Here is a 25,817-nt window from a genome sequence, read left to right as displayed (position 1 = left end):
TTGATCCAGGTCTGTGCCACTGTGGGTAGGTCGTTAAGTTTGCCTAGTCTCCGTCTTCTGAGCTACACAATAGACAGACAAGCATCCGTGAATGCTCAGGTGGCCGCCACCACCGGATTCCATGATTCTGGAAACTCTAACTACCAAAGGTCTGAATCTATCAATCCGATCTAACCAAAGATGTTAGCTGTGCTATTTATTCCTCAAAAAATATGTTCCTGGCTAGCTGGCATGGCTCAGTAGTTGAGCCTCGACCTATGAACCAGGAGGTTACAGTTCCATTCCCAGTCAGGGCACATGCCTGGGGTTGCGGGCTCAATCCCCAGTAAGGGCGTGCAGGAGGCAGCCCATCAATGATTCTCTCTCAATATTGATGTTTCTAGCTCTCTCTCCCTCTCCCTTCCTCTCTGATATCAATAAAATTATTTTAAATATATATATATATATATATATATATTCCTTATATTGTACATATAACAGTTAAATGCTATACTGGCTAAGGCACCTAGTTAATAGAGTTTTATGATTTTACTATTTATTGAAGCCTTCTTTGGACTTGTTTCAACCTTCCAAACACAGAATATGCTGTGGAAAATGTAATAAAAACAATCAGTTTTGTTTGTTTTTAAAATACGTTTTTATTGATTTTAGAGAGAGAAGAAGGGAGAGGGAGAGAGAGAGAAAAAAAAACCCATCAATCAGTTTGCCTTCCCGCACACATCCTGGCCCGGACTGAACCTGCAACCTGGGCAAGTGCTCTGACCAGAAATCGAACTGGTGACCTTTCGGTGCATGGGATGACCCTCAACCAACCGAGCCACAGGGGCCAGAGTACAATCAGAGTATTTAAACGTTCTAAAATAAATTATTTGCCCGGCCGGCATGGCTCAGTGGTTGAGTGTCCACCTATGAACCAGGAGGTCACGGTTCAATTCCCGGTCAGGGCACACGCCCAGGTTGCAGGCTCAACCCCCAGTTAGACACATTTCTCATCATTGATGTGTCTGTCTCTCTCTCCCTCTCCCTTCCTCTCTGAGACCAATAAAAAAATATATTAAAAAATAAAAACTTGCCGGAACTGGTTTGGCTCAGCGGATGGAGCGTCAGCCTGCAGACTGAAGGGTCCCGGGTTCGATTCCGGTCAAGGGCATGTACCTTGGTTGCGGGCACATCCCCAGTAGGAGGTGTGCAGGAGGCAGCTGATCGATGTTTCTCTCATTGATGTTTCTAACTCTCTATCCCTCTCCCTTCCTCTCTGTAAAAAATCAATAAAATATATTTTTAAAAAAAGATAGGGTCTCTGTTTTAAAATAAATAAATAAAAACTAATTAATTAATTAAATTATTTTACAGACAATCCTACACTAATTTTTATATTATTATAAAAATACATAAATTTAAATAATCCTCCTGTTACATAGATAAGGGTTGCCCGGTGGGAAGCACCTGCTTCTTCTTTTTTAAAATATATTTTTATAAATTTCAGAGAGGAAGGGAGAGGGAGAGATAGAGACATCAAGGAGAATCATTGATTGGCTGCCTCCTGCATGCCCCCTACTGGGTGTCAAGACCACAACCCAGAATCGAACCTGGGACCCTTCACTCCTTAGGGGCTGATGCTCTATCCACTGAACCAAACCGGTTAGGGCGAAGCACCTGCTTCTTTAAGTCCGCAGCTCTCAGAGGTGAGCTGAGGCGCCCCTGGCGTCCTCTTTGGAACAGTGATGCTCAATAAAAGTGTGTGGAACAAGTAAATGGGTGGACAAACTCTGAGTAATACCTTCGCTCCGCCCTTCAGCAATCACGCGTTCCCTTCCTCAATTTTCAATGTTTAGTCAGATTCAGGCCAACACATACATATCTCCAGGAGAGACAGGCAGATATAACTAGGTTTCTCTTTTGTGAGTCTGAGTCCTTACAAAATCTGCGTGGAACTTTACAGCCTAGAAAGATCTTTCCACTAGTGAAGCACGAGGCCTTGTCCTAAGGCCTGGTCCATGCCTGGGGGTATGGTGCAGGCCCCAAAATAATGAGCCACTGCCCTGGCTGGTGTGGCTCAGTTGGTTGGAGCATCGTTCCATGCACCGAAGAGTCATGGGTTCAATCCCTGGTCAGGGCGCGTACAGGAAGCAACCAATCAATGTTTCTCTCCTACATGATGTTTCTCTCTCTCTCTCTCTCTCTCTCTCTCTCTCTCTCTCTCTGTATGTGTATGTGTATGTGTATGTGTGTGTATATATATATCTGAGCCGTAGTCTCTGCTTCAAGCAGGGGATGAAGGGTAAACAAGATGCAAAGACCACTCCTGACCCTCATCTAACGCTGACCCCAACTCTGGGGAAAGCTGTCATTGTCCCCCTTTTACACACGGGGAAACTGAGCTGTAAAGAATTTATATAAGTGACTGAGAGATAGTTACGAAACAGGTTGGGGAATTCAAAACCCGCTCTCCCTGACTCTGAGGCTCTGAGTGCCTCTCCGGACACATAAAACCAGCAGACTATTGCCCTATTGGACCCCTCGGGCGCTAAAGACAATGGGCTAAACAGGGTTGAACAAACATACCCAGCCTCTAAAAAGCACATTAGTAGTGAAATAAGAGTAGTACTAACACGAATCGACATTTCTTTCATCTAAACCCGGCACCTAAATAGGACCAGGAATACGTGACTGCCCACACCTCCATTCCCCAGGCCGCAGGCTAAAGGCCGTTTCCCGGATGGAGCCAGATGCTACACAACAGGCAATTTCCAAAATGTGAATAGTACGAGAGCCAATGACATCTTTACCGTTTAGAAATGTATTCTGCTGTTCATCAAAGAGATCTGGGGTGGTTCCCAAGCTTAGAAGATGCAATAATTTGGGCATATATTTTCAGTACTAATTTTTCAAAAACTAATAACGTTTATTAGGAAACGCTCCAGGTGAGCCACCTCTCCTTCCAATTAATTTCTTATCAGAGTTTTTTAGCACCACCAACTGGTGGACTAGATCTACTGCACACTTGCTTGGCTCTCCCATCTGCTTTGTTCATTAAGAGAGGATCATACATTTATTTCACAATTAATTTACAGCAAAGTAATTTATTTCCGTCTCTAAATAAAATTAGAAATGACTTTCCTTGTCAATCAAAGAAATAACAATCCACTTTGGCTTTTTCACATAAGAAGGTATATTTCGGTTAGTAAGTCATTAGAGACAACGAAATCTACTCACTAAAGCTAATTTGATTTATTCGACCATGAGCTCACACTCCAAAAGCAAGGACTAAGAACTATAATGAAAATTAGAAACTAAGAGAGAAAGAGAGCAGGGTAAATGGTACGGAATACTATGCTAGCCTACAGTGTCTATATAAGACATTAATTTAATTGGAAATCAAAATGAAGAGGCAATTTCACATTTCAAGAATTCTGAGCCTTTTCCACCAAAATTCCTGACTCAAAGATGGATTCTGCCATTTGAGGTGTGGCTATATGTTGCCATTTATCCTTCCTCCCTGTTTAATTGAACCGTAACTGGCAACGGAGAGCAGTATACAGCACAACTGAGCCCTGGGGGCTCAAACCTGATCTCCCCACAATAAATCCATCTGTGAGAGTAAGTATTCCTGAAGAAGTCCAATTTCCCCCCCAAAACAACCCATTTGTGGATACAAGATGTCTATGAAAAGTACATCCAGCCACTTGCTGTCAGGTCAAATTTGTAAGTGGCAGAATGATTCTACACTGTAAAAATTTGCAGAAACTTCTCTACTACACAATATACAAGAGATGAAGACAAAGGTTCCATCCAGTTAACTGAATTTGACCCTGATGGCAGGGTTCTGTTAGCAAGTTTTCTCAGCTATAATAATAAAAGTGTAATATGCTAATTAGACCAGACGTCCTTCTGGACGACCTTCCGGACGAAGCCAGGGCTGTGAGGGAAGCCCAGGTCCCAGAGGGAAGCCGGTGCCAGCAGCTGGGGGAAGGTCTACTCTTGCATGAATTTCATGCATCGGGCCTCTAGTAGAGTATAAAACTACTGTAGTAACTTTATGATGATAGCAGTTTTAAAAGCCTCTGAGTCTAAATCTGCAATTGCAAACCCAAGGAAGAAGACAATAATCTGTAATAGGCCCAGATAAAATTAAGGGCCAGCAGCTGCTCTACCCAATTTAATACATACTTTGAACATGCAAACTTTGCTCAACCTCATTCTGTTCCTTTGCTCGTTTGTTTGTTTATTCATTCACTCATTCATTCCTGCATTCACTGAATACTTTCTCCACCAAACAGCTGAATTTCTGCAAAAAGGGAACAAGTGCGAGACTCTTCTACTGCCCCCTCCCCGCCTTGGCGGAGAGCCTTTATCTGCCATCTCCAAGTCAGAGAAGATTTCTGCTTGAAATCACAAATGGGTTACCAGGAACCCTAACAAGATGATGACTTGGCTTAAGACAAGCATTTTTTTAATTTGTATTTTTCTTCCTAAATACATTCTTTAACTTGATTCCTGAATGACACTTAATGTCAAGTGTACTTAGACATCTTAATTGTAAATTCCATCCACTGTACTATTGTTATTAGGCAGTGGTATTCTTTATTCAAAAGAATTTTTTATTGATTTTTAGAGAGAGAGAAAGAGAGAGGGGGGAGTGGGAGAGGGAAAGGGAGAGGGAGGGGGAGAGAGAGAGAGAGAGAGAGAAGAGAGAGAAACATCAATGTGAGAGTGAAACACTGATTGGCTGCCTCCTGCACATTCCTTACCAGAGATCGAGCCTGCAACCCAGGCATGTTCCCTGACCGGGAATGGAACCGGCAACCTTCCGGTTCCTGGAATGACGCCCAGCCAAGTCACACAGGCCAGGGCTAGGCAGTGGTATTCTTAAAAGAGCCAGTAGAGGAGACCCAGGCAGAGGCCATGACCCTGTCAGCGAAGCAGAAGGCAAGGTCACATGCAATGCACAGCAGTGGGAAAGGTTTGGTACAACCGTCACAGGGAGCAAGCCGATCCATCGTGTGTGACAACGCTAGTGAAGTGACTTGGGTTGAGATCCCGAGAAGGATCCTGAGGCTCATCAGAAGAGTGCAGGCCGCAGGCCACAGGCCCAGGAGGAGACCGTGATGGCACACATGCCAACTGTTTGCCATCCCGGAAATAGGGAACCAAGGGCAGGTGAGGGGAAGTTCTCCTGGACGGCAACAGGGTATCACATGACCCGAGGGACAGGTGTACCGGCCTCGGCACGGAAAGGAAAGCATTTGGAAGTGTCACACAGGATCGGGGCTGGGGGACTGCACAGAAGATGGGCTCGGGTAGGCCACGCTCTTGGGTCAAGTAGGCACAACAGTTTGCCTGGACTGAGAGGCTGGTCCCATTCTGGGTCAAGGTCAGCAACAAGCTCCCAAAGGTTCACAGAGCTCTCAGACGTCACGCTTGCAGAGGGGGAGGGGGGTGGGCTGTGGTATGTGTGTTTGGGGAGGAGGTAGAGGCACTGCAGACAGGCGTGTGGTGAGCTCGCTTCAGGTCTCCGATTGGCACAGAGCACGTCCAACTACCGGAGCCCAGCTCAAAGCTCAGGCCCCACCCAGCCGGCACGGCTCAGTGGTTGTTGTGGGCTCAATCCCCAGTGTGGGGCCTGCAGGAGGCAGCCAATCAAAGATCCTCTCTCAACAATGATGTTTCTATCTCTCTCTCCCTCTCCCTTCCTCTCTGAAATCAATAACACTATGTTTAAAAAAAAAAAAAAAAAAGCCAAGGTCGGACTGCAGGCTGATCAGAACCAAGGTGGGGCCTCTGGTCACAGGCACAGCCCGAGGCCTGGCTCATAGTGAAGACAAGGAGCAGAGAGTGGAGGAGAACAGCGGTGGGGGTGGGGAGGATACAGCAGGGAGGAGAACCACGGGTCCAACAGGAACCAGCAGCCAGGATCAGCCACCAGTATCCTGTTCTGGGCTTGTGAAATTCTAAGTCCCAGGAGTGGGAGAGGCGTAGAGGTGAGTGATGGGCAGGAGAGAGTGGGAAAAGGTAAAGGGCATTAGTCTTGGTGCCTCTCCTGGGGACAGGCAGGGGCGAGGGAAAGAGCAGGAACCAGCAGGCGCCACACGCAGTCTGCAGTGCATTTAATTACTATTTCGCCCTGATTTTCTCCAGCAGCAGGTTGCAACCAAGGAGGGGAGACAGGCAGGTAATGCGAGCAGCCGGGAGTGATAAAACACCACGCTGAACTCGGCGGCTGATGCAAAGGGTGTTCCAGGTGAATCAAAGCATAACCCTGCCTTACAAAGAGACAACTGTGGATTCAGGTTAGCACCCCCACCCCTGTGAAAATGATAAAAACCTACTTATTGATTTTAAATATGTTTTGTTTTTCCAGTGTATTTGGCAAAATACTTTGCAACTGTGATCGACTTCCAAAGGCAACACGCGTAACACATGGCTCCCCATCAAAGCAACCCCAGCTGGGATGCCGGCTACAGTTTCATGTGATAAAAATGTTGCATCAGCTTCCTTTTGTACATTTTTTTGTAAACAGCTCCTTTTGTTTATATCGCAGATAACCAACTGAAACCTCAAGTGTAACAACCAAACCAAACCAATTCATATGAACAAGGGAAAGCTATATAATTACGCAACTGGCTTATCAGGAGCATCTCTGGGCAGAGAGACATGCCAAGTATGGGGATAAAAAGGCCTGGTTCCCACTCTCCAGACATCTATGCTGTTAAAAGAAGTGAGAAGGGGCCCACCCAATGAAGGGTCACAGGTTCAATTCCCAGTCAGGGCATCTACCTGGGTTGCAGGTTCAATTCCTGGCCCCAGTAAGGAAGGGTGCATGAAGGAGGCAACCAACTGATGTGTCTCTCTCACATTGATGTTTCTCTCTCTCTCTTGCCTCCCTCCCACACGCTCTAACAAACAAAAAATAATAAAAAATAAAAAAATTGATGGGTGAGGGTTAACAACAACACACAAAATACACGCACACACAAAGAAGTTAGAAGGGCCGTAACCGGTTTGGCTCAGTGGATAGAGCGTCGGCCTGCGGACTGAAAGGTCCCAGGTTCGATTCCGGTCAAGGGCATGTACCTTGGTTGCAGGCACATCCCCAGTAGGAGGTGTGCAGGAGGCAGCTGATCGATGTTTCTCTCTCATCGATGTTTCTCTCTCATCGATGTTTCTAACTCTCTATCGCTTTCCCTTCCTCTCTGAAAAAATCAATAAAATATATTTTTTAAAAAAAAGAAGTTAGAAGGGAATTAAGAGCACAAGCCTGCCTGAGTATGAAACTTGATTCCACTACTCACCAGCTGGTGACCTTGGACTAGTCCTTTGACCTCTCTGGGCTATTCCTCATCTGTAAAATGGGGACAGACCCTAACCCATGAAGAGGATTTATTCAGCGCAGTGTCTGAATGACATACTAAGTACTCAGTAAATGCCAGCTGCCAGTGTCACCGTGGCTGCTGATGTTAGATGCATCAATGTGGCCAGTGCTGCTGGAGTGCTAAGGAAGAAGAGAGCTGATGTGGGCTGGAGTGACCAGGGAAGGCGAAGCTCTAAGGCAGGGATACCATTTAGGTATGTGGATGGGAAGTCAGAGCAAGAGAAGAGCGGGAAGTGAACCTGGCATGAGCAAAAATGCTACAAGAGAAATGAGACAGGACCAGTATAGAGCAAGTATATCAGAAGGAGTGAGTAGAATTTTTGATGTTGGAAATGCTAAGAGAATTGCTAAAAAAGCGTGCCATGTCTGTGTGCAGGGTCCTTGTAAGTCAGGCTGAGGAATCTAGACGTTATCAGGTAGGCAGTGAAGAGCTATTGAAGTTAAGGAGTACCATCAAAAAGTAATGCGAAAGCCCGGCCACTGTGGCTCAGTGGCTGAGTGTCCCAGGCACCACAAGGTCACTGGTTCGATTCCCAGTCAGGGCCCATGCCCTAGTTTCGGGCTCGATCCCCAGTGGGGATGTGCAGGAGAAAACGAATGGATGTTGATGTTTCTCTCACATCAATGTTTCTGTTTCTCTCTCATCGATGTTTCTGCCTCTTTCCCCCCTCCCTTTCTCTCTCTCTAAAATCAATATAAACATTTTAGAAAACACAAAAACAGTAATGCTAAATGACTCTCACTATCCAAAATTTAACTAGAAGGGTAACCAGTGATTTTCAAACTTTAATGTGCAGATGGACTGCCCAGGGATCGCATTAAAGTAAACACATCTGATTCAGTAGTTCGGAGTGAGGCCTGAGATTAGGCATTGCTGACAAGCTCCCTGCTGGGCTGCTGCTGGTCTCTGGAGCCTCTTTGAATGACAAGAACGTATCTATTCAAGGTAGCCGAGCGGAGGAGAGTGACTGCAGAGGAGGCAGGCAGACAAGATGGCTAGACACGAGGTAGCAAAGCCACAGGTCAGCCTGTCACAGACAAACACAGCCCTGGAAATCTTTGGTTCTGATTTTAGGCTATATGTTCAGAGAATAACCAAAACTGTGAAGTGTAACTCTTCATTCTGACCCTATTTTTTTCTTGACATCGAAAACAATGTTAATTTAAATGCCTCATATAAAATAGAAATTTCTCCTATTAGGTACACGTTTTTCTTATTTTATAAACACAACACACAATTTCATCAAAATTGTCATCTGGAAGTTACCTATCAACTACAAAAGAAAAATGTTAAGAAATGGATTCCTTCTTGTAGAAAGGAAAATGGCATGAATACATTCATGATGTGCGGCTATTAATAACTTCAAGGGTGACTGAAAGGGTCCGAAACATTAGGTCATAAGAAAGACACCATGGCAGCCGTTTCTTGTGTGACAGGTGGATGAAGAGAAAAACAGCCCCGGCGCTATTACAGCGAGAACAGCGTATTCAACCACATATGCAGACGAGAGATGGGATACACCGGCCGTAACACCTGTTACAGTGACATCTCAAACACTACACCCTGGGCTGGGTGGCTGTCAGACCCAGCAGTGTCCTCTGGAGGCGGGTGGATTCTGAGTAAAATCTGTGAAACAAAGAAAATAAAGAAGACTGCCAGGCCGCTTTGCAGGATAGATCACCCCATCAGTGAGTTTCGGGGCTGGAAGGAGCCTGCCAGACCCTATAAGACAGACGACACCCTCATTTCCGAGATGAGGAGCGTGCAGGCCGGAGAGGCTCGGAGATTTGTGGGAAGTCAGGGAAGTGGCTGAGCTGGGACTAGAACTCGAGTCTCTCAATACCCAGGCTCACTGCACCTGGTGACCTTACCAAGGCGTCAGTGTGGCATTTGGATAGTAAAATAAAAATACGTAACAAAAGGCATGTTCACTACATAAGCCACTCATTTACATAAAATGGAGTCACTATTCAACACGTACAAAACTGTGCTGGGGGGAGCGTGATGATGCATACCCTTGTGTGCCTGCTTACCTTAGGCTCACGTTCTAGTACTGGGAATAATATGGGTGCCCCAATAACTATGCATCTTGTTTATGTATAAGCATAAACAAGAAAGCTATTTATGACAGATTGGGAGTTTAAAGCCAAAGCTGGAGTCGATTGCCTTTTAGAGGGTTGGAAAGTGGTGGGTAGGGCCAGCTTTCGAGAAAAATATCTTACTTAACATCTGGGCCTTGAAGGATGAGTAGAATGGACATCTGAATGGATTGAACATAAGAGAGGAATACAATACCTGGACATCCCAAATATGAAAGAGATGAAATAACATATCCTGGGTAACATTAGCTTAACTGAAGAAATCAAAATGACACGTTCTATTTGCAAATCTATGTAATGAAGTCATTATTGTACTCTATATGTTTTCCGGTCCAGCTGCTGAGCTTAATTCCTGCATCACCAGTTCTAAAGTTTATGCTGGTAAAAGGATTATCCTCAAACACAAGGATATCATTTTTGTCCAAAGAGCAATATGGATTATGAACCCTCCGAAAGAAAAACATTTTCTTGGAATGATTAGACTGTGATTGTTTCTGTAGCTGGATTTTTAAAGTGCAGTTTTATTCAATATGTTACGTGTGAGAGGAAGGACATTCTGAGGTCATCTCAAAAAGCTGCACACATCCTCGGTGATAGCATGCGAGAGGGTAAATAGAAAAGGGGATCTCTGACAATAAAATTTTTAAACAAAACAGTTGAAAACTAAAGCATTACCATTGCAAAGAAAATACACAAATTCATGAAATAAAAATTGGAAACTCAAGAAGGCTCCTTCTTTGGCCATTACACTCACGCACCAGGTAGAGCTGGTGCAGGCGATATGTGGTTACAAAGAACGAGATAGGGTTTCTAGTCGTTTCTTTATACTTTTCTATACACAGAAGCATGTAGATACTTACAGATCAAAAATCGTGTTCACCAAAGTAGGCCCTCACTATAATAACTGCGATTTTGTTGAGGTCCCATGACTACATTGATAAGAGAATCATTCTGATGCATAAAATAATAACCGGGAAATTCTCGTTAGAGATTGTCCGAGAAAATGCCGTTTAACACGTTGCTGCCGGCAGAAAGGAGTCCTAGGACCTTAAAGAACGCAGTGAGGAATGACACTCAAAAAGAGATGCAAATGATTTGCAAAAATAAATGCTACCTGAAATCACTTTCCTATAGGGCCCTGGGCTCATGCAGCAGAACAGAAGAGTCTGTTGGTTCCTCTTATCCAAGCTCATGACAATCCTTCCTTTTATAATGGCTGCTATATAAAGCATATATGAACTTTCTGCCAAGGGACTATCCATTACTCCCTTTTAAAAGTGCCTAAACCACCCTGGCTGGGTTGCTCAGTGGTTAGGGTATCGGCCTGTGAACCTAAGGGTTTCGGCTTGGATTCCTGGTCAAGGGCACGTGCCTGGGTTGCAGGTTAAATCCCAGCCTTGTATCCAGCCCCACAGCGCATGCGGGAGGTAACCAATCGATGACACATCCATGTTTCTCTCCCCTCCTCCTCCTCCTCCTCCTCCTCCCTTCCAGTCTCTCTTAAAAACCCAATGGAAAAAATATCTTCAGGTGAGGATCAAAATAACTAACTAACTAAATAAAACTGCCTAAGCCCCACCCCCATTGACACTGACACTGAAAACGCATTAGTCTACAAGTCATGATGCTCTTACTGTCAACCAATTTTAATATCCCCAAAAGGAGAAGTATATGTTCTATGTTTTCTGCCTTTCTCATGTAGCATGAAGAATGGAATTCTTACCCCAGAAATATCAGCTATAACTTAAACGCCCCCTGTCGAGCCTGGAGAGCACTTTGGTGCCTCAGTATTTCCGCGTCCCATTAATATCTGACAACCCGCCTGTGCACTCAGAACCTTGGCCGTCGGGCCAGGGAATGGGCTCCCCACACACCCAGGTTTCATTTCATGGCTGGGAAGCAGAAGATTCCCAGAGCCCTTTGCCAATTGACAGGGGGTGGGAAGGTGCAAATCTCAGTGCTTACATGCGATGGAGAAGGCTCCCGGGCATGGAGGAAACATCCTCTCAGAGGAAAGCGCCAGCCAGATGTATAACAGGGCACTGCTGGCGGGCAAAGGCAAGAGAGAGCATTAAGCCAGCTTCCTGATGACAGCAGAGGCTTAAATCAAGAGCAGAAAATGTTCCCCAAATAAAGCAAAAGGGGCCATCAGAGATGGATGCATAAAAACCCCACGTAGAAAGAGAAAAATGGGAAGCAAAGCCACATGTGGTTATAAAGCTCCTGACTGCATTTTAGTGTTCTCTTTCTTCGTTGATAAGAAGTAAATTAATTATAGGGGAAACTGTAAGTGAGAATTTTACCGTCACTGGGTATGTAGAGTGACAATGGACCAACACCACTTACTTATTAAGTAACTACAATGCATAAAGCAATATGCTGGAACAGTGAATGCTGTAGATAAGCTCATAACCTCAAGGAACTTGTAGCAGTTTACAGAGATAATCCTCAACACAGTATTTTTGTTTACCAAGTAAGGGATTGAAAAAAATACACAACCATCCTATATAATAAAAGCCTAATATGCTAAGTGTCCAACTGTTCAACCCTTCAACCAGTCGCTATGATGCACACTGACCACTAGGGGGCAGATGCTCTGACCAGTAGGTTAGCTTGCTGCTGGGGTCCAGCTGATGGGGACTGGGCAAGACGGGCTAGACACGCCCTGGAGCCCTCCAGTAGTCCCTCCCCAGCCGGCCAATCTCCCACGGTCCCTCCCCAGCTGGCCAGACCCAATCGGCCCTGATGGGGACTGGGCAAAACAGGCTGGACACGCCCTGGAGCCCTCCCGCAGTCCCTCCTTGGCCCCAATTGTGCACCGGTAAGGTCCCTCAGCCTGGCCTGCCACCCTCTCACAATCCGAGACCCCTCGGGGGATGTTGGAGACCTGGTTTCGGCCTGATCCCGCAGGCCAGGCTGAGGGACCTCACCAGTGCATGAATCTGTGCACCGGGACTCTAGCAAGCACAATAAAAATTTAGAGAAAGAAGAGAAGAATGTTCAATGTAAAGGACAAAGGGGCTCTACTGAGCAGGACCTTGAAAAGACAGGTCTACCTTGGACAGACAGGAAGTAGACAAAGGCACTGCCAGCAAGGGAAACAGAACAAAGTTTAAATACACATCACACATCCACAGGAACAAGCACCAGGCCAAGGACAACACAGGAATTCGGGATGAATTAAGGAGGAGTTTAGAAAGGTGACCAGATGTTGGCCAAGTTAAATACATTTAACTTAACCCATTCGTCTTTAAAGATTTTGAATCTTTTTTTAAAAAGATAGCACTGTAAAGTTTTCAGCAAGTCCTATTAATATTAAAAAGGAAAGGGCCCTGGCTGGTTTGGCTCGGTGGATAGAACATCAGCCTGCAAACTGAAGGGTCCCAGGTTCAATTCTGGTCAAGGGCACATGCCCAGGTTGTGGGCTCGATCCCCAGTAGGGGGCGTGCAGGAGGCAGCCAATCATTCATGTTCCTTTCTCTCTCTTTTCCTCTCCCTTCCTCTCTGAAATCAATGAAAATATATTTTTTAAAAAGGAAAGGTATTTTTGTTTGTTTCAACCTTTCTGGGCTAGAAACAGCCTATTATCTCACATTAATTCTATTGTATAAATAGTATTGTCAGCTCTCATACTGCTTGAACTTCTGCCAATTGGTGGTGAGTAGAAATAAGTTGTTTCAGTTACTCAAACACACTCCGTTCTTTTAGAACACAAACACACAAATCCTGGTCATCGGCTCTACGTGGAAATTATGTTTTAAACACTGAAAGGAATCTCAAATTTTGAAATCCAAATATTAAACATTTTATATCTTAGAAATAACAAGCTAGTACCAACTTTTGTGTTTGTTTTCTACACAAGATATCATCTCTTGGTTTAAGAAAGTAAGTTGTTCCTCAAAACCCTTCCTTCGGTAGAAAACTTGCTCTCCTTAATTGAAATGTAAAAAGCTATAACAGTAGCTCCCAAGCAATCACCCATTAAGAATAAAATCTCCAAAATCACTGCTTCTTCCATTAAAGCAAGCACCTCCATAAAACAAGAGTTGAAAGTAGATACAGAAAACCTTAGGGGAAATATAAAATAACAAGATACAGCAAAATTACAAAAAAGAAATGAAACATCCACAGATGTAGCTCAAGAAAGAAATGCCAGAGAAAAATAAACTGTAACTGGTGGGGAAATGCCATATTAGATGTAGCACACGGGAGAAGAGACACTGTGGAAAATATACTAAGAGGCGTGAGCAAAACAAGCAGATGAAACAGAAGTTAACAAAAAATTTAAAAGGACTTCCAACATATATAACCAGTGTTCTTAAAGAAACAGAACATGACGTGAAAGTGCTAATGCTCAATCCATTATATACCTTTACTCAAGGACAACGGCCCAGATAAACATTTTTGAACGTGAAAGGCACCAGGGAAGGTAGTTCTTATGATCAACGTCAGCAACACAGAAGCGATGTCACAAGGCCTGGAGGTGAGCTCTGAATCCATTTAACTACAGAAGGAACATTAAACCAAAAGAGGTTATGATGGCAGAACAGACCGTGACTGTCACAGACCCTGACCATATATATTTAAAAAGACATTGCTTTCATTCATGATAAAAATCACTAAGGCAGACATAACCAAAGCAGTCAGGCAGCAACTCACAAACCTGATCAAAGTCTCTCATTTGGTCCCTGGAACGCCCCCAGATTTAATCAATGGCGCACCGGTGTTTCTAACAACTTAGGAAGAGAAATGCTTCTTTGATGCCTTATGCCCCCAAGTCTGTCTTTTTGAGTTGTTCGCTTTGGTTGTCTGGTTGGTTTTACTGTTGTGCTTTGTTGGTTTAGGGGAGTGCAACATGGGCAAGTACTTCTGAAAGAGACGGCTCTTGATCTTCAGAAGTTTCTCTGGTGAGAATCTGGCAGCCCATGAATGGAAGATTATGAAAACTCCTTCAGTTGTCACGGCACAGGCGACTCTGCTTTAAGGAGAAGGCTCCCTCCCTAGCTGCCTTCCTTCAGTGATCCTCAGGCACCAGCTTGCTTCTGGGTAACCATGGACCTGGGCAATGAACCCCATTTGTGCTCGTCAGTTAAGTCAAATGCCACTCGAGCTTCTCAAAGAGCAAGAGTCTAACCTTAGAAACATGACGGGATTTGGCATCACTGGTTTTCTTTTCCTTACCCTTGAAACCTGTTTGCACCATCGAAACAGAGGTATGTGTGCAAGTTAGGCATCTGTTTCTTTGGGCTACTTCAATGTACAGGACATATTTTTCCTTTTTTGTTTTCACAACTTCCTTTAATACTTATTATGCATCATTTATTCTGGCTTAGGGATTGTAGTGCTATAAAAAAAATAATACAAAGGCGAGTTTAAACAGGGCACATTCAATGAACTAAAAATGCCTTGCTAGGTTGTATATGGCAGTGGTCCCCAAACTGTGTTGATCACATAATCCTGGGAAAGATAAGATGTATGGACCTATGAATACATTTATTTATTTTTGTTTCATTGATTTCAGAGAGGGAGGGAAAAAGAGAGAGAGAGAGAGAGAGAGAAAGAAACATCCATGATGAGAATCATTGATCAGCTGCCTCCTGCATGCCCCACACTGGGGATCAAGCCCACAACCCGGGCATGTGCCCTGACCAGGAATTGAACCAGGACCTCCTGGTTCATAGGCTGATGCTTAACCACTGAGCCACGCCGGCCAGGCAATACATTTAGTTTTAGGTGCACATTATAAAACATAATATAGAAATTCTAAAGAATTAAAGATGCAAGTATTTTATTTAATGGCAAACAACTTTCTATTGTCACCAAAAATGATTCATGATATTTATCAAGAACATGATTTAATATCCGTTATTATTTCTGAACATCTCGGTTTAATCCTTTGTGGTTGAGCAATTTGTTTTAATACTTGGTTTGAATGGCTGTCAGAGTCATGTCACGAAGATATGCAGATATGATGGAAAAGGGCAACATGGCACTGAGCCCTCGGTTTTGAAGTCCAACCTCTGATACGGAAAGGTTTAAAGTTTTTTTTATTATTATTACTTTGCTGTTACTGCTCACTGACATTCAGCAAGTAAATGTCCATCTTCCCTGATATTAGTCACTCTTGAAAGCTTATGAAAGCTATCAAATGTTTATATTTTTTAAAACTGTGTCCTAAAACCAATAAAACTTTGTAAGGTTTTTTTCCCACCAGATTAGGACATTCCAGTTTCAACTTATTAAACATGCAGATGTGAAGGGTTTTAATAGGTGACATGCATCTTTTTATAATATATATTTTTATTGATTTCAGAGAGGAAGGGAGAGGAATAGAGAGAAACATCAATGATGAGAGTCATTGATTGGCTGCCTCCTGCACGCCCCCTACTGGGGATCAAGCCTACAACCCAGACATGCCCAGGAATTGAACTGGTGACCTCTTGGTTCATGGTCAATGATCAACCACTGAGCCATGCCAGCTGGGCCATCTTTTTTTTTTTTTTTAAATCACGTTTCCAAATACCCATTTCCAAAAATGCTGTCTGGGTAGCGCAGGTTTGTTTGGAGAAGCAGGTACTCGCACACTCCCTGTTAAAACATTGCTTATACCTTGAAAGGCTATATTTAAGTGTATTGTTAAAAAATTTCTATGAGGTAGCTCCTCCTGAAACCACTTAACACAGAAAGGTCAGCAAATGTGGACACCTGTCTTTTAGTAAAAGGAAAATAAAGTAACAATTCTTTGTTCTTTTCTTAACACAACGCTTGTGTGGCAGAAATACATTGACATTCATCACTCTTCTCATCACAAAGTGTGTACAAAGATTCCATTATATTTTAAAGAACCCGCTGTTCCAGAATCAACTAAGCAAAACTGTTCTATGGCACGGTCTGCAGGTGCCTTTAACTGCTCTCCTTCAATAGTTTGCTCAACAACTTGCTTGTGAATGACACAGCAAAAGAATTTCATATATGTCACTATCAATAACCGTGAGTGCAAATCCTTATTTCAAATAACCTACTTCATCATTTCTAATGGGCAGGGCTGACGGCTGGTCAGATTACATTAAATTATTTTTATCCCAAATGGGAACACCTGCCAGATGTCCCCCGACAGCCATTCTCTCCTTCAGTATCAGAAACTCAGAGGGCACATTACCGCCCAGAGCAAAGATGACATTTTGCACATGGCCTTGGAACTGAGTTTTGGTCATGGGGACAATAGACTTAGAAGGAAGGGCCTATCTTCTCTTCCCTTTCCTCCTATCTGGTTGGAGTTCAAGTTTGATACTGGAATTTAAGCAATCCTGGAAGCAGGAGGGCGAAGCCAGGTGTGGAGGCAGCCGGAACAAGAAAGGAGGCAGCTGGGTCCCTTCATGGCTATGTTGCCATCGAATCGGCCCTGACTGCCTGTGTTTGTGAGAGAGCAGTACACTGCCATCTTTCCTGAGCTGCACTATGCTGGTTCTCTGGCTCCTGCTGCTGTTCCGAGCCCTGACTAATACACCTGGCCACAGGTGATGACGAGCTCATGCTGGCAGTCACAGAAGAGGCAGCTCTGCTATTTTCTCATGTCAGCATGTTTCCTTCAATCGGCAGCTTCCTAACAGAAACTGCTTTCAAGCCACTTGCCCACTGTGTCCAAATTAGTTCATAAAGATAACATAATATACTCTTCAAATCTACTTTATCACGAACGCATGCACTGCGACGAGCAGGTGTCAGGGGGGCTCTTCTCTCCGCAGAATATGCGTAGCCTGTGTCTGATGAAATACTGACCATGGGAGAACACCAGCATCCGTGTTACACACTAAAGCTTTGTTGTTTCTGGTCGACACATAAATACACAAACCAGTTCCACTCTCTTCCTGTCCCTTTCCCACCCCTACCAAACGTTCTTACGCACCTCCCAGGTGGGCAAGCACCCACCATCGAGGGCGTTGGTGCATGAAGAGCTAACTATAAATCATTTCTCTCCGGGGTCATGATCATATACTGTGAGATGAAAATGTTCATTCGTGAAGAAATCAGCATAAAAAGGTCTTCTCCATAAAACTGAAAACTTGAAAAAGGAAATGGTACATCAAGGGGTGGGTGCATGTGAGGATTTGGGGGCCTTACCTGAAAACCTCGAGCGCTATCCTTTCTGGTAACTTGGGAGCCACCTGCTTGAATGCTTTTTGGAAATCTTCCAAAGTTAAATATCCACGATCTATTTGAAAACAAAATGTAAACATTCACTTACCTCTATTAACCCTATGAACTGTTATTTCAGCCATAAAATTTGCACGACGCTTTCATATGTTATTAGGAAAAGAACAGTAATGTATGGCCGGTTTTACATGTTAGGGAATCTGAGACTGTCTCATTGGAAGGATTTATGAGTCCAGTGGTACTCTCCCTCAGTGCAGTCCGGGGTGATCCGGAAGGCCACTTCCAGCCCTATCATTCTCGGACTCTCTGAGTCCCAGGGAGAGGACTGTAGAGACATACACTGCACTAAGTTCCGGTTCAAGTCTTTGTAAATTGACAAAACAATTTATTCTTCAAAATTCATTTGTTTTCTTGCTTGATATTAGAATCCTATATAATAAAAGCCTAGGTGGCGTCACACGACGCCCTCGCACGATGTCATCACAAGATGGCCACCACAAGATGGCCAGCAGGGGATGGCAGTTGGGGGCGACCAGGCCTGCAAGAGAGGGCAGTTAGGGGTGACCAGGCTGGCAGGGGAGGGCAGTTGGAGGCAACCAGGCCTGCAGGGGAGGGCAGTTGGGGGTGACCAGGCTGGCATGGGAGGGCAGTTGGGGGCCATCAGGCCAGCAGGGGAGCATTTAGGCATCAATCAGGCCGGCAGGGGAGCAGTTAGGGGACGATCAGGCTGGCAGGCAGGCGAGCGGTTAGGAACCAGTGGTCCCCAATTGTGAGAGGGATGTCCAGTTGGGCCTAAACCAACAGTCAGACATCCCCGAGGGGTCCCAGATTGGAGAGGGTGCAGGCCAGGTTGAGGGACACCCCCCCACCCCCCCCACACACACGAATTTTGTGCACTGGGCCTCTAGTTATAATATAATCATATTGAGGGGGAAGCCATAACAGTAGCCAAGATACAGAACCTGGACTCTATGAGTATTTTCACCCTGTGTGAGATGTGTGGGGTGTGGGAGATCTGAAGTCACTTCTTGGCCACACCCGGTGTGGGAAAACAATTCCTCCAGTAAAATGTGGGTCACAGCAGGAGCCAAAGGAGATACGATGTGTAGGTGGCTCGTGACCTATAACCCCACATGGCCAGCCCTTGTGTTCCCTGGATTCTAACCACTAAGTACAATTATATAACTGTTAACTTTATTTTATCCATGGTAAATGTCAAGAAATTAAAATCACGGTGGAGAAAAAAAATCCACACCAACATCTAAGGTAACAGCTAATGAGGACAGTAAAATAAACTTCCAAGTATATTAATTTCATGTACTGAGTATATGTGCCCATTCACAGTTCTTTAATAGCAATTTTGAATTTCAAAACACTTTGAAGAGACTTACAGTGCCTGTCAAAAGCTGTGAAAATGTGTCTTATTTCATTCCGATACAGCTGAGCTTCCTTCTTCTTCCTTATAATGTTTAAAAACTCCTCGAGCGTTAGACCTAAAAGTTGGGGGGGAAATTTTTTTTTCAAAAATGACTGCCTTACTCTTTAATTAAAAAAAAAAAACATAAGTAAAAGGTAATACATTATCACAAATTTTATCTTGATTTTGGTGAACAGTATTTGTCCCTGAAGATCTATAAAGTCAAAAAGACACTTCGCTAAATGCTAAGGAGGCCCAACACCAGCAGTCAATAGCAAAAACAATAGACACTGTTACTTCCCTGGGCATTTCCTGGGGATAAAGGAACGGCAACCTCGCACAAATGTAACACACGTCCCTTGAACAGATCTAACAGACGGGCCCAAACTATATATCAAACAAGGTCTCATAATTTTTCTTTCCTTCTGCGGCTTTGATGCCTTTTTTCCTAGCCAGATGTCATTACTGCAGGTTTTTTTTCCAACTGTGAGATCGGGGCAAAGAAGTAGTTTCTCAAAAGTCAATACCAATTGCACCCCACAGATAAAAGTGGAGAGAATATTCCATAAACAATGGAGCTGGCACGGTCCCCAGCCTTGGGTCCTCCCGGGGACCGCTCTGCCGCCTCTGGCTCTGCTTCCCGTGACTCTCATAATAGAAGAGCCCAGCAGGATCATATGAGATTGGGTACTGTGCTCACAAAGTCTATTAAAATGAATTCTAATGTGATCTTTGTAACAGGTTTAAAGAGCGGAGCCAAGAAGTTAAAACATCTTGGTGTCCTGAGCCCTGAATATCGAAAAAGAGCAGTTCATTTTTATACCTCAGGATTTCCATTTTTAAATAAAATATCACTGCCTTAAAAATAGCCCCAAAAATCACACAAAAACCACGTGCTGATTTCTAAAAACCGGCACCCTTTTCCTTTCGGTGAGGTCACACAGAGCTGCATACCCTTCCTAAAATAGTTCCAATGGTGGGGGGAAACGCAGAAAACCGTTTTCTTAATTTTCCACGTTTTTCTTGTTTGTAGTTAGAGATTTAGGAACTGAAAACGCCCATCTATCTTTATGTGTTGGAACAATTCTTCCACAACTCTCTAGGATTCACCATGTGCCAGGCACTGCGTCAAGCTCTGGAAAGAGAGGGGAAAAGAGAACACCCAGGATTCCAGTCCCAAGGGAGCGCCTGGGCTAGTGGGGAGCAGAGTGACCACAGAGGTTCGGTTGCAAACGTGCACATAATTATAAGCCGTGGCACAAGCAATGAGGGGGAAAGGGAGGTTGTCAGAGAGTCACAGGAACCCTCCTACAGAGGGGCTCTGGTGAAGGAGAGATCTCTCAGAGCAGGTAATATTTAAGCCTAAATGATAAAATACCAAGCGGCTAAAGGATGGGAAGAAGAGCATTCCAGGTAGCGGAATAGCAGGTGCCAAGGCCGGGGGTGGGGGGGAGAGAAGTGGGGAAATGGGAAAAGGCTATTGTGGTTGGGATGCAGTGAGTGAGAGAGCAAGACAGGTTGGGGTTGGTGAGGTGGGCAGGCCTTTGTGGACCACAGGAAGTCGTTTGGTTTTCATTTAAGTGACAATAGGAAGTCAATAAAAAATAAAAGGTTTGAATTGGGAAGTGGCATGATCTGATTTAGATGTTTTAAAGATCTTCCTGGCTGTGACCTCGAAAAGAACTGGGAGAAAGGGAACGGTAAAAAGGGAGACCCGTTTAGGAGCCTGTTGGCAAGAGACGCGGTTGCTAGGATGTTGGCAGTGGGCATGGAGGAGAGGAAGGTGTCCGGACCTGTTTCACGACAGATGAAGGGTTAGATGAGGCAGGTGAGAAAGAGGGAGATGCCAAGAAGGGTCCTTTAAAGAGCTGAGCAAGACCTGGGAACGAGCAGGATTTGGGGTTGAGATGAGACTTGTGATCTGGACTTAAGTGTTCAGTGCGTTGGAGACAACCAAGAACAAAAGTCAAGGAGGCAGCTGGATATGCTCTAGCAACAAGGCCTGTCTCCCAGCACCTACCAGAGTGCCTGGGGTGTGCTCCACACCAATGCATTGCATGGAATTAGCACGTGTAGCATTTCCCCCCATAGTAGTTAGGGTGTGTCTGGATGCAGCTCCATTCTCATCCATTCACCCTTGTGAGCAGAGAACATATTTAACACTGAAGTCATCATGCCATGTTCCCGCAAGACCAAATCCATAACTAGTTTCACGACACCAAAAGCTAATCAATTGAATAGCATCTAGATTAGTTGGAATTCTTGAATAATGTACTCAATGACTTTGGCATATTTTAGGAGTCCCTTTGAAAGGGCAAGGGCTATGCCCTCCATCTTGCCCCGAATCCTCCATTTTTGGGCAGCAGCCATGTGCTCAGCAAGGAGCTTCTTCCCGGAAGCCCAAGCCTCTGCTAACCACACCTAGGATTTCTTTAAACTAACCAATGATAATCAAGGGAAGTGCGCACCATAGATACGACCACATCCTTTGTAACAAGACACCGACTTGCGCCTGGCCAATCGGCAGGGCCCACAGTCCTCTCTCCTCCCCTTACTTCAACCCCCCTATAAAACTCCTCTACCCACAAAGCTCTCTCTCTCTGCCCCCTGCCGCTGCGTCGGCGAGTGTGGTGGACGGAGAGCACGAGCTAGCTCGAATAAAGACTCTTTTTGCTTTTGCATCGGACTCGGCTGGCTCCCTGATGGTCTCTTGGGGATCCTGAAATCTGGGCATAACACCTTCACAGTCTGGCCTCCGTCTACCTTGCTAGCCTCCCTAGCAGATTTCCCGATGTTTCTTTCACACACACCTCCATACCTGTGAGCATGATGGACACACTGCCCGGAATGCATGTTCCACTTTTCTCCTAGTGAATTTTTACATCTCCCTCCAGATGCAACGAGGGCCTGGCCTCCTCTTTGAATACTACCCTCACTTCTTTCAACTGAGTCCCTCTTCTGTGACCCAACAGCCCTCTATTTATAACACAGTCATAACCAGCCCTGGGCCGGTGGCTCAGTTGGTTGGAGAATCATCCCAAACACCAAAAGGTGGCAGGTTTGATTCCTAGTCAGGGCACATTCCCAGGTTGAGGGTTCAATCCCCAGTCAGGGCAAGTTCAGGAAGCAACCAATTGGTATTTCTCTTTCACACTGATGTTCTCTCTCACATCAGTGTCTGTCTCTCTCAACAACAAGAACATAGTCATGCTCTGGGTGGTTTGGCTAAGTGGATAGAGTGTTGGCCTGTGGACTCAAGGGTCCCAGCTTCGATCCCCAGTGGGGGGCATGCAGGAGACAGCCAATCAATGATGTTTCTATCTCTCCCTCTCCCTTCCTCTCTAAAATCAATAAAAATATATTTTTTAAAAAGTTCTCATCACAAGGGGAAAATTAAAAAAAGAAAAAAGCCATAGACTCTGTTGCGTCTTATGGTAATTATCTGGCCACACGTTTGCCTGAGATGTGCTGAGGGAAAGCACTATTTATTGTCTAAAATTTTACCCTCAGTGCTTATCAAAATACCTCGCACATAGGCAGGCATTCATTAATATTTGTTGAATAAGTAAATAACAAGAAGATACCCCACATGCCCTTAACTCAGTGGTTCTCAACCTTCCTAATGCCGCAACCCTTTAATACAGTTCCTCATGTGGTGAACCCCAATTTCATTGTTACAAATTGAACATAATTGAAGCATAGTGATTAATCACAAAAACAATATGTAATTATATATGTGTTTTCCAATGGTCTTAGGCGACCCCTGTGAAAGGGTCGTTCGACCCCCAAAGGGGTCGCGACCCACAGGTTGAGAACCGCTGCAACTTGTTTTAAACTTCCATGGCAACCCATATGGAAATGCAAGTCCCTTCTCTAAAGGGCTTGCTCTCACACTGCATTCAGCGTGGCTCTCACACTGTAGTGCTGCGATCACTTTCAAAGCCATTCCTGCCTGCAGCTCTGAAATGCAAACACATGAAGATAAGTTTTGTGCATCTTGCTGCTCTTTAAATGGCCTAGAAGTAGAGGTCTTCCCACTAGCTCCACCTGCTGTTCCAACCGTCAAACCTAAAATTACCACTTCACTTCTTTCAGTGATTCTACTGCCATCGGATTTCATCTCCAATGAGACGTGCATTACCTGTGCCCACTCCTGGAGGGAAACAATATGTTTCAAACACAACATTGGGTCTTCCATGCATACTGTTCACTAATCACAGTTACCTAAACACACTTTATTATAGTTACACTAGAGGCCCAGTGCACAAGATTCATGCAGGGGGGGAGGGCAGGGGGTTTCCTCAGCTCAGCCTGCGCCCTCTCCCAGTCTGGGAGCCCTTGGGGGATGTCCTACTGATGGCTCAGGCCCGTTCCCCATAGGGAGCGGGCCTAAGCCGTCAGTTGGACATCCTTAGGCTCCCGCCACCACCGCTGTGCTTGCCACGGCTTCTGGCGGAGCAGCGCTCCCCCGTGGGAGTGCACTGACCACCAGGGGAAGCTCCTGCATTGAGCATCTGCCCCCTGGTGGTCAGTGCGTGTCATAGCAACCAGCCATTCCACCGTTTGGTCAATTTGCATGTTAGCCTTTTATTATATACTAGAGGCCCGGTGCACAAAAATTTGTGCACTCGGGGGGAGAGGGGGTCCCTCAGCCCGGCCTGTGCCCTCTCACAGTCTGGGACCACTCGGGAGATAATGACCTGCTGGCTTAGGCACGCTCCCGGGTGGCAGAGGGCAGGCCCAATCCCTAGGTGCAGCCCCTGGTCGAGCTCAGAGCAGGGCTGATTGGGGAGTTGGGGCGTCGCCCCCTGTCATGCACAGAGCAGGGCGGATCGGGAGGTTTCGATGCCACCCCTAGTCACGCTCAGGGTAGGGCTGATTGGGGGATTGGGGCACCGCCCCCTGTCACACTCAAGGCAGGGTCGATGGGGAGGTTGCGGCGCCACCCCCTGTCACGCACAGAGCAGGGCCCATCAGGGGGGTTGGGGCTCCGTACCCTGTCACGCACAGAGCAGGGCCCATCAGGGGGTTGAGGAGCTCCCCCCTGTCACACACAGAGCAGGGCCCATCAGGGGGTTGGGGAGCTCCCCCCTGTCACGCACAGAGCAGGGCCCATCAGGGGGTTGAGGAGCTCCCCCCTGTCACACAGAGTAGGGCCAATAGGGGAGTTGGGGCACCGCCCCCTGTCACACACAGAGCAGGGCGGATCAGGGGGTTGGGGCGCCACACCCTGTCACACACAGCCGCAGGGCGATCAGGGGGTTGGGGAGCTCCCCCCTATCAGGCACAGAGCAGGGCTGATCAGGGGGTTGGGGCGCTGCCCCGTGTCACGCTGATCCCGGTGCCGAGAGGCCTCGCTGCTCCACTGATCCTGGTGCTGGGAGGCATATTACCCTTTTACTATATAAGATAGAGGCCTGGTGCACGGGTGGGGGCTGACTGGTTTGCCCTGAAGGGTGTCCTGGATCAGGGTGGGGGTCCCCACTGGGGTGCTTGGCCAGCCTGGGTGAGGGCCTGAGGGCCATTTTCAGGCTGGCGGGTGACTGAAGCTCCCAACCTGTCCTTTTTTCCTTTTTTTTAAATTCTGGGCCAGCTTTAGCTCTGAGGCTTGGCTCCAGCTATGAGACCTGCTGAAAGCAGGTTTCTGGCCTTTGTTTACCTTCTGTATTTGAAACATAGTTGCGATCCTGCTGGCTGAAGTCTGACTGACTGAAAGGAGGTTTCTGGGGTTTTGTTTAGCTTCTATATTTGTTACAATGTTTCTTAGAAAGCAGCTGAGAGGCCGGCAAGGCAGGCGGGGAACCTGGCTTCCTCCGTCACTGGAGCAAGCAAGCCTCCCTGTTCGCGTCAGCTGCCTGGCTGCCGGCCGCCATCTTGGTTGGCAGTTAATTTGTATATCTCAGTGATTAGACAATGAGAAGGGTAGCGGCTGTAGGGCTAATTACCATGTTTCTCTTTTATTAGATAGGATTATGAGGATCACAAAAATGTCAGGAACCACTCAGAACAATGCGTTTATCTGAGTTTATTATTAATTTGTCTACAGAAGGTGTTCAGAAATTGCCTCGGCAATTGGGTTCTATCAGTAGTTTGCAGACTTTTTCTCTTTTAAGCTGTAGGAAACCTAATTCATATAATGTGTAGAGGGGATGAAAACAGAGCTATTTGGTTTGGAGTGAGGTGGTCTCCCCACTATTCCCTGGCCAGCCGTGCTCCCAGAAGTACCCCCACAGGATCCAGTTTCATAAGGCTGAGGATTATGCCTTAGAAACCACGGGACCAATGATCTTTACAAATCCTGCTAGACTCTGCTAGTCTCTGCACTTTCCACACCACTAGAAACATTCCCTCCCAGTTTACAAACCACTCTTGGCGGCCCTGGCAGAGTAGCTCAGTTGGTTAGAGCAGTGGTCAGCAAACTGCGGCTTGGCAAACCGCGGCTCGCGAGCCACATGCGGCTCTTTGACCCCTTCAGTGTGGCTCTTCCACAAAATACTGACTTCTGCGCATGGGCCACGAAGTTTCAATCGCACTGTACGTGCATGCCCACACATGGTATTTTGTGGAAGAGCCACACTGAAGGGGCCAAAGAGCCGCATGTGGCTCACGAGCCGCGGTTTGCCGACCACGGGGTTAGAGCACCATCCAGATATGCCAAGGTTGTGGGTTTGGTCAGGGCACTTACAAGAAACAACCAATGAATGCATAAATAAATGGAACAACAAATCAATGTTTCTCTCTCTCTCAAATCAATCAATAAATAATTTAAACCAC

The 25,817-nt window shown here is 45.7% G+C and overlaps 1 protein-coding gene across 1 annotated transcript in view; it reads right to left on the bottom strand.

Annotated features, from left to right (window-relative positions):
* Window positions 1-25,817, bottom strand: part of LOC139001721 (EF-hand calcium-binding domain-containing protein 11) — a 136,935-nt gene that overhangs the window by 92,614 nt on the left and 18,504 nt on the right. Inside the window, exons 4-5 of the mRNA XM_070403242.1 lie at window positions 19,018-19,119; window positions 17,594-17,684 (exon numbers count right to left, since the gene is read on the bottom strand). Coding sequence (XP_070259343.1) covers window positions 17,594-17,684; window positions 19,018-19,119 — 193 coding nt within the window. The remainder of the gene's footprint in view (window positions 1-17,593; window positions 17,685-19,017; window positions 19,120-25,817) is intronic.

Source organism: Myotis yumanensis, unplaced genomic scaffold (assembly GCF_028538775.1).
Source record: "Myotis yumanensis isolate MYYU_CA2020_CCGP unplaced genomic scaffold, mMyoYum1.0.hap1 SCAF_1, whole genome shotgun sequence".
NCBI lineage: Eukaryota > Metazoa > Chordata > Mammalia > Chiroptera > Vespertilionidae > Myotis > Myotis yumanensis.
The sequence above is the reverse complement of the archived record's forward strand: the minus strand, read 5'-3'. Positions and strand labels throughout refer to the sequence as shown.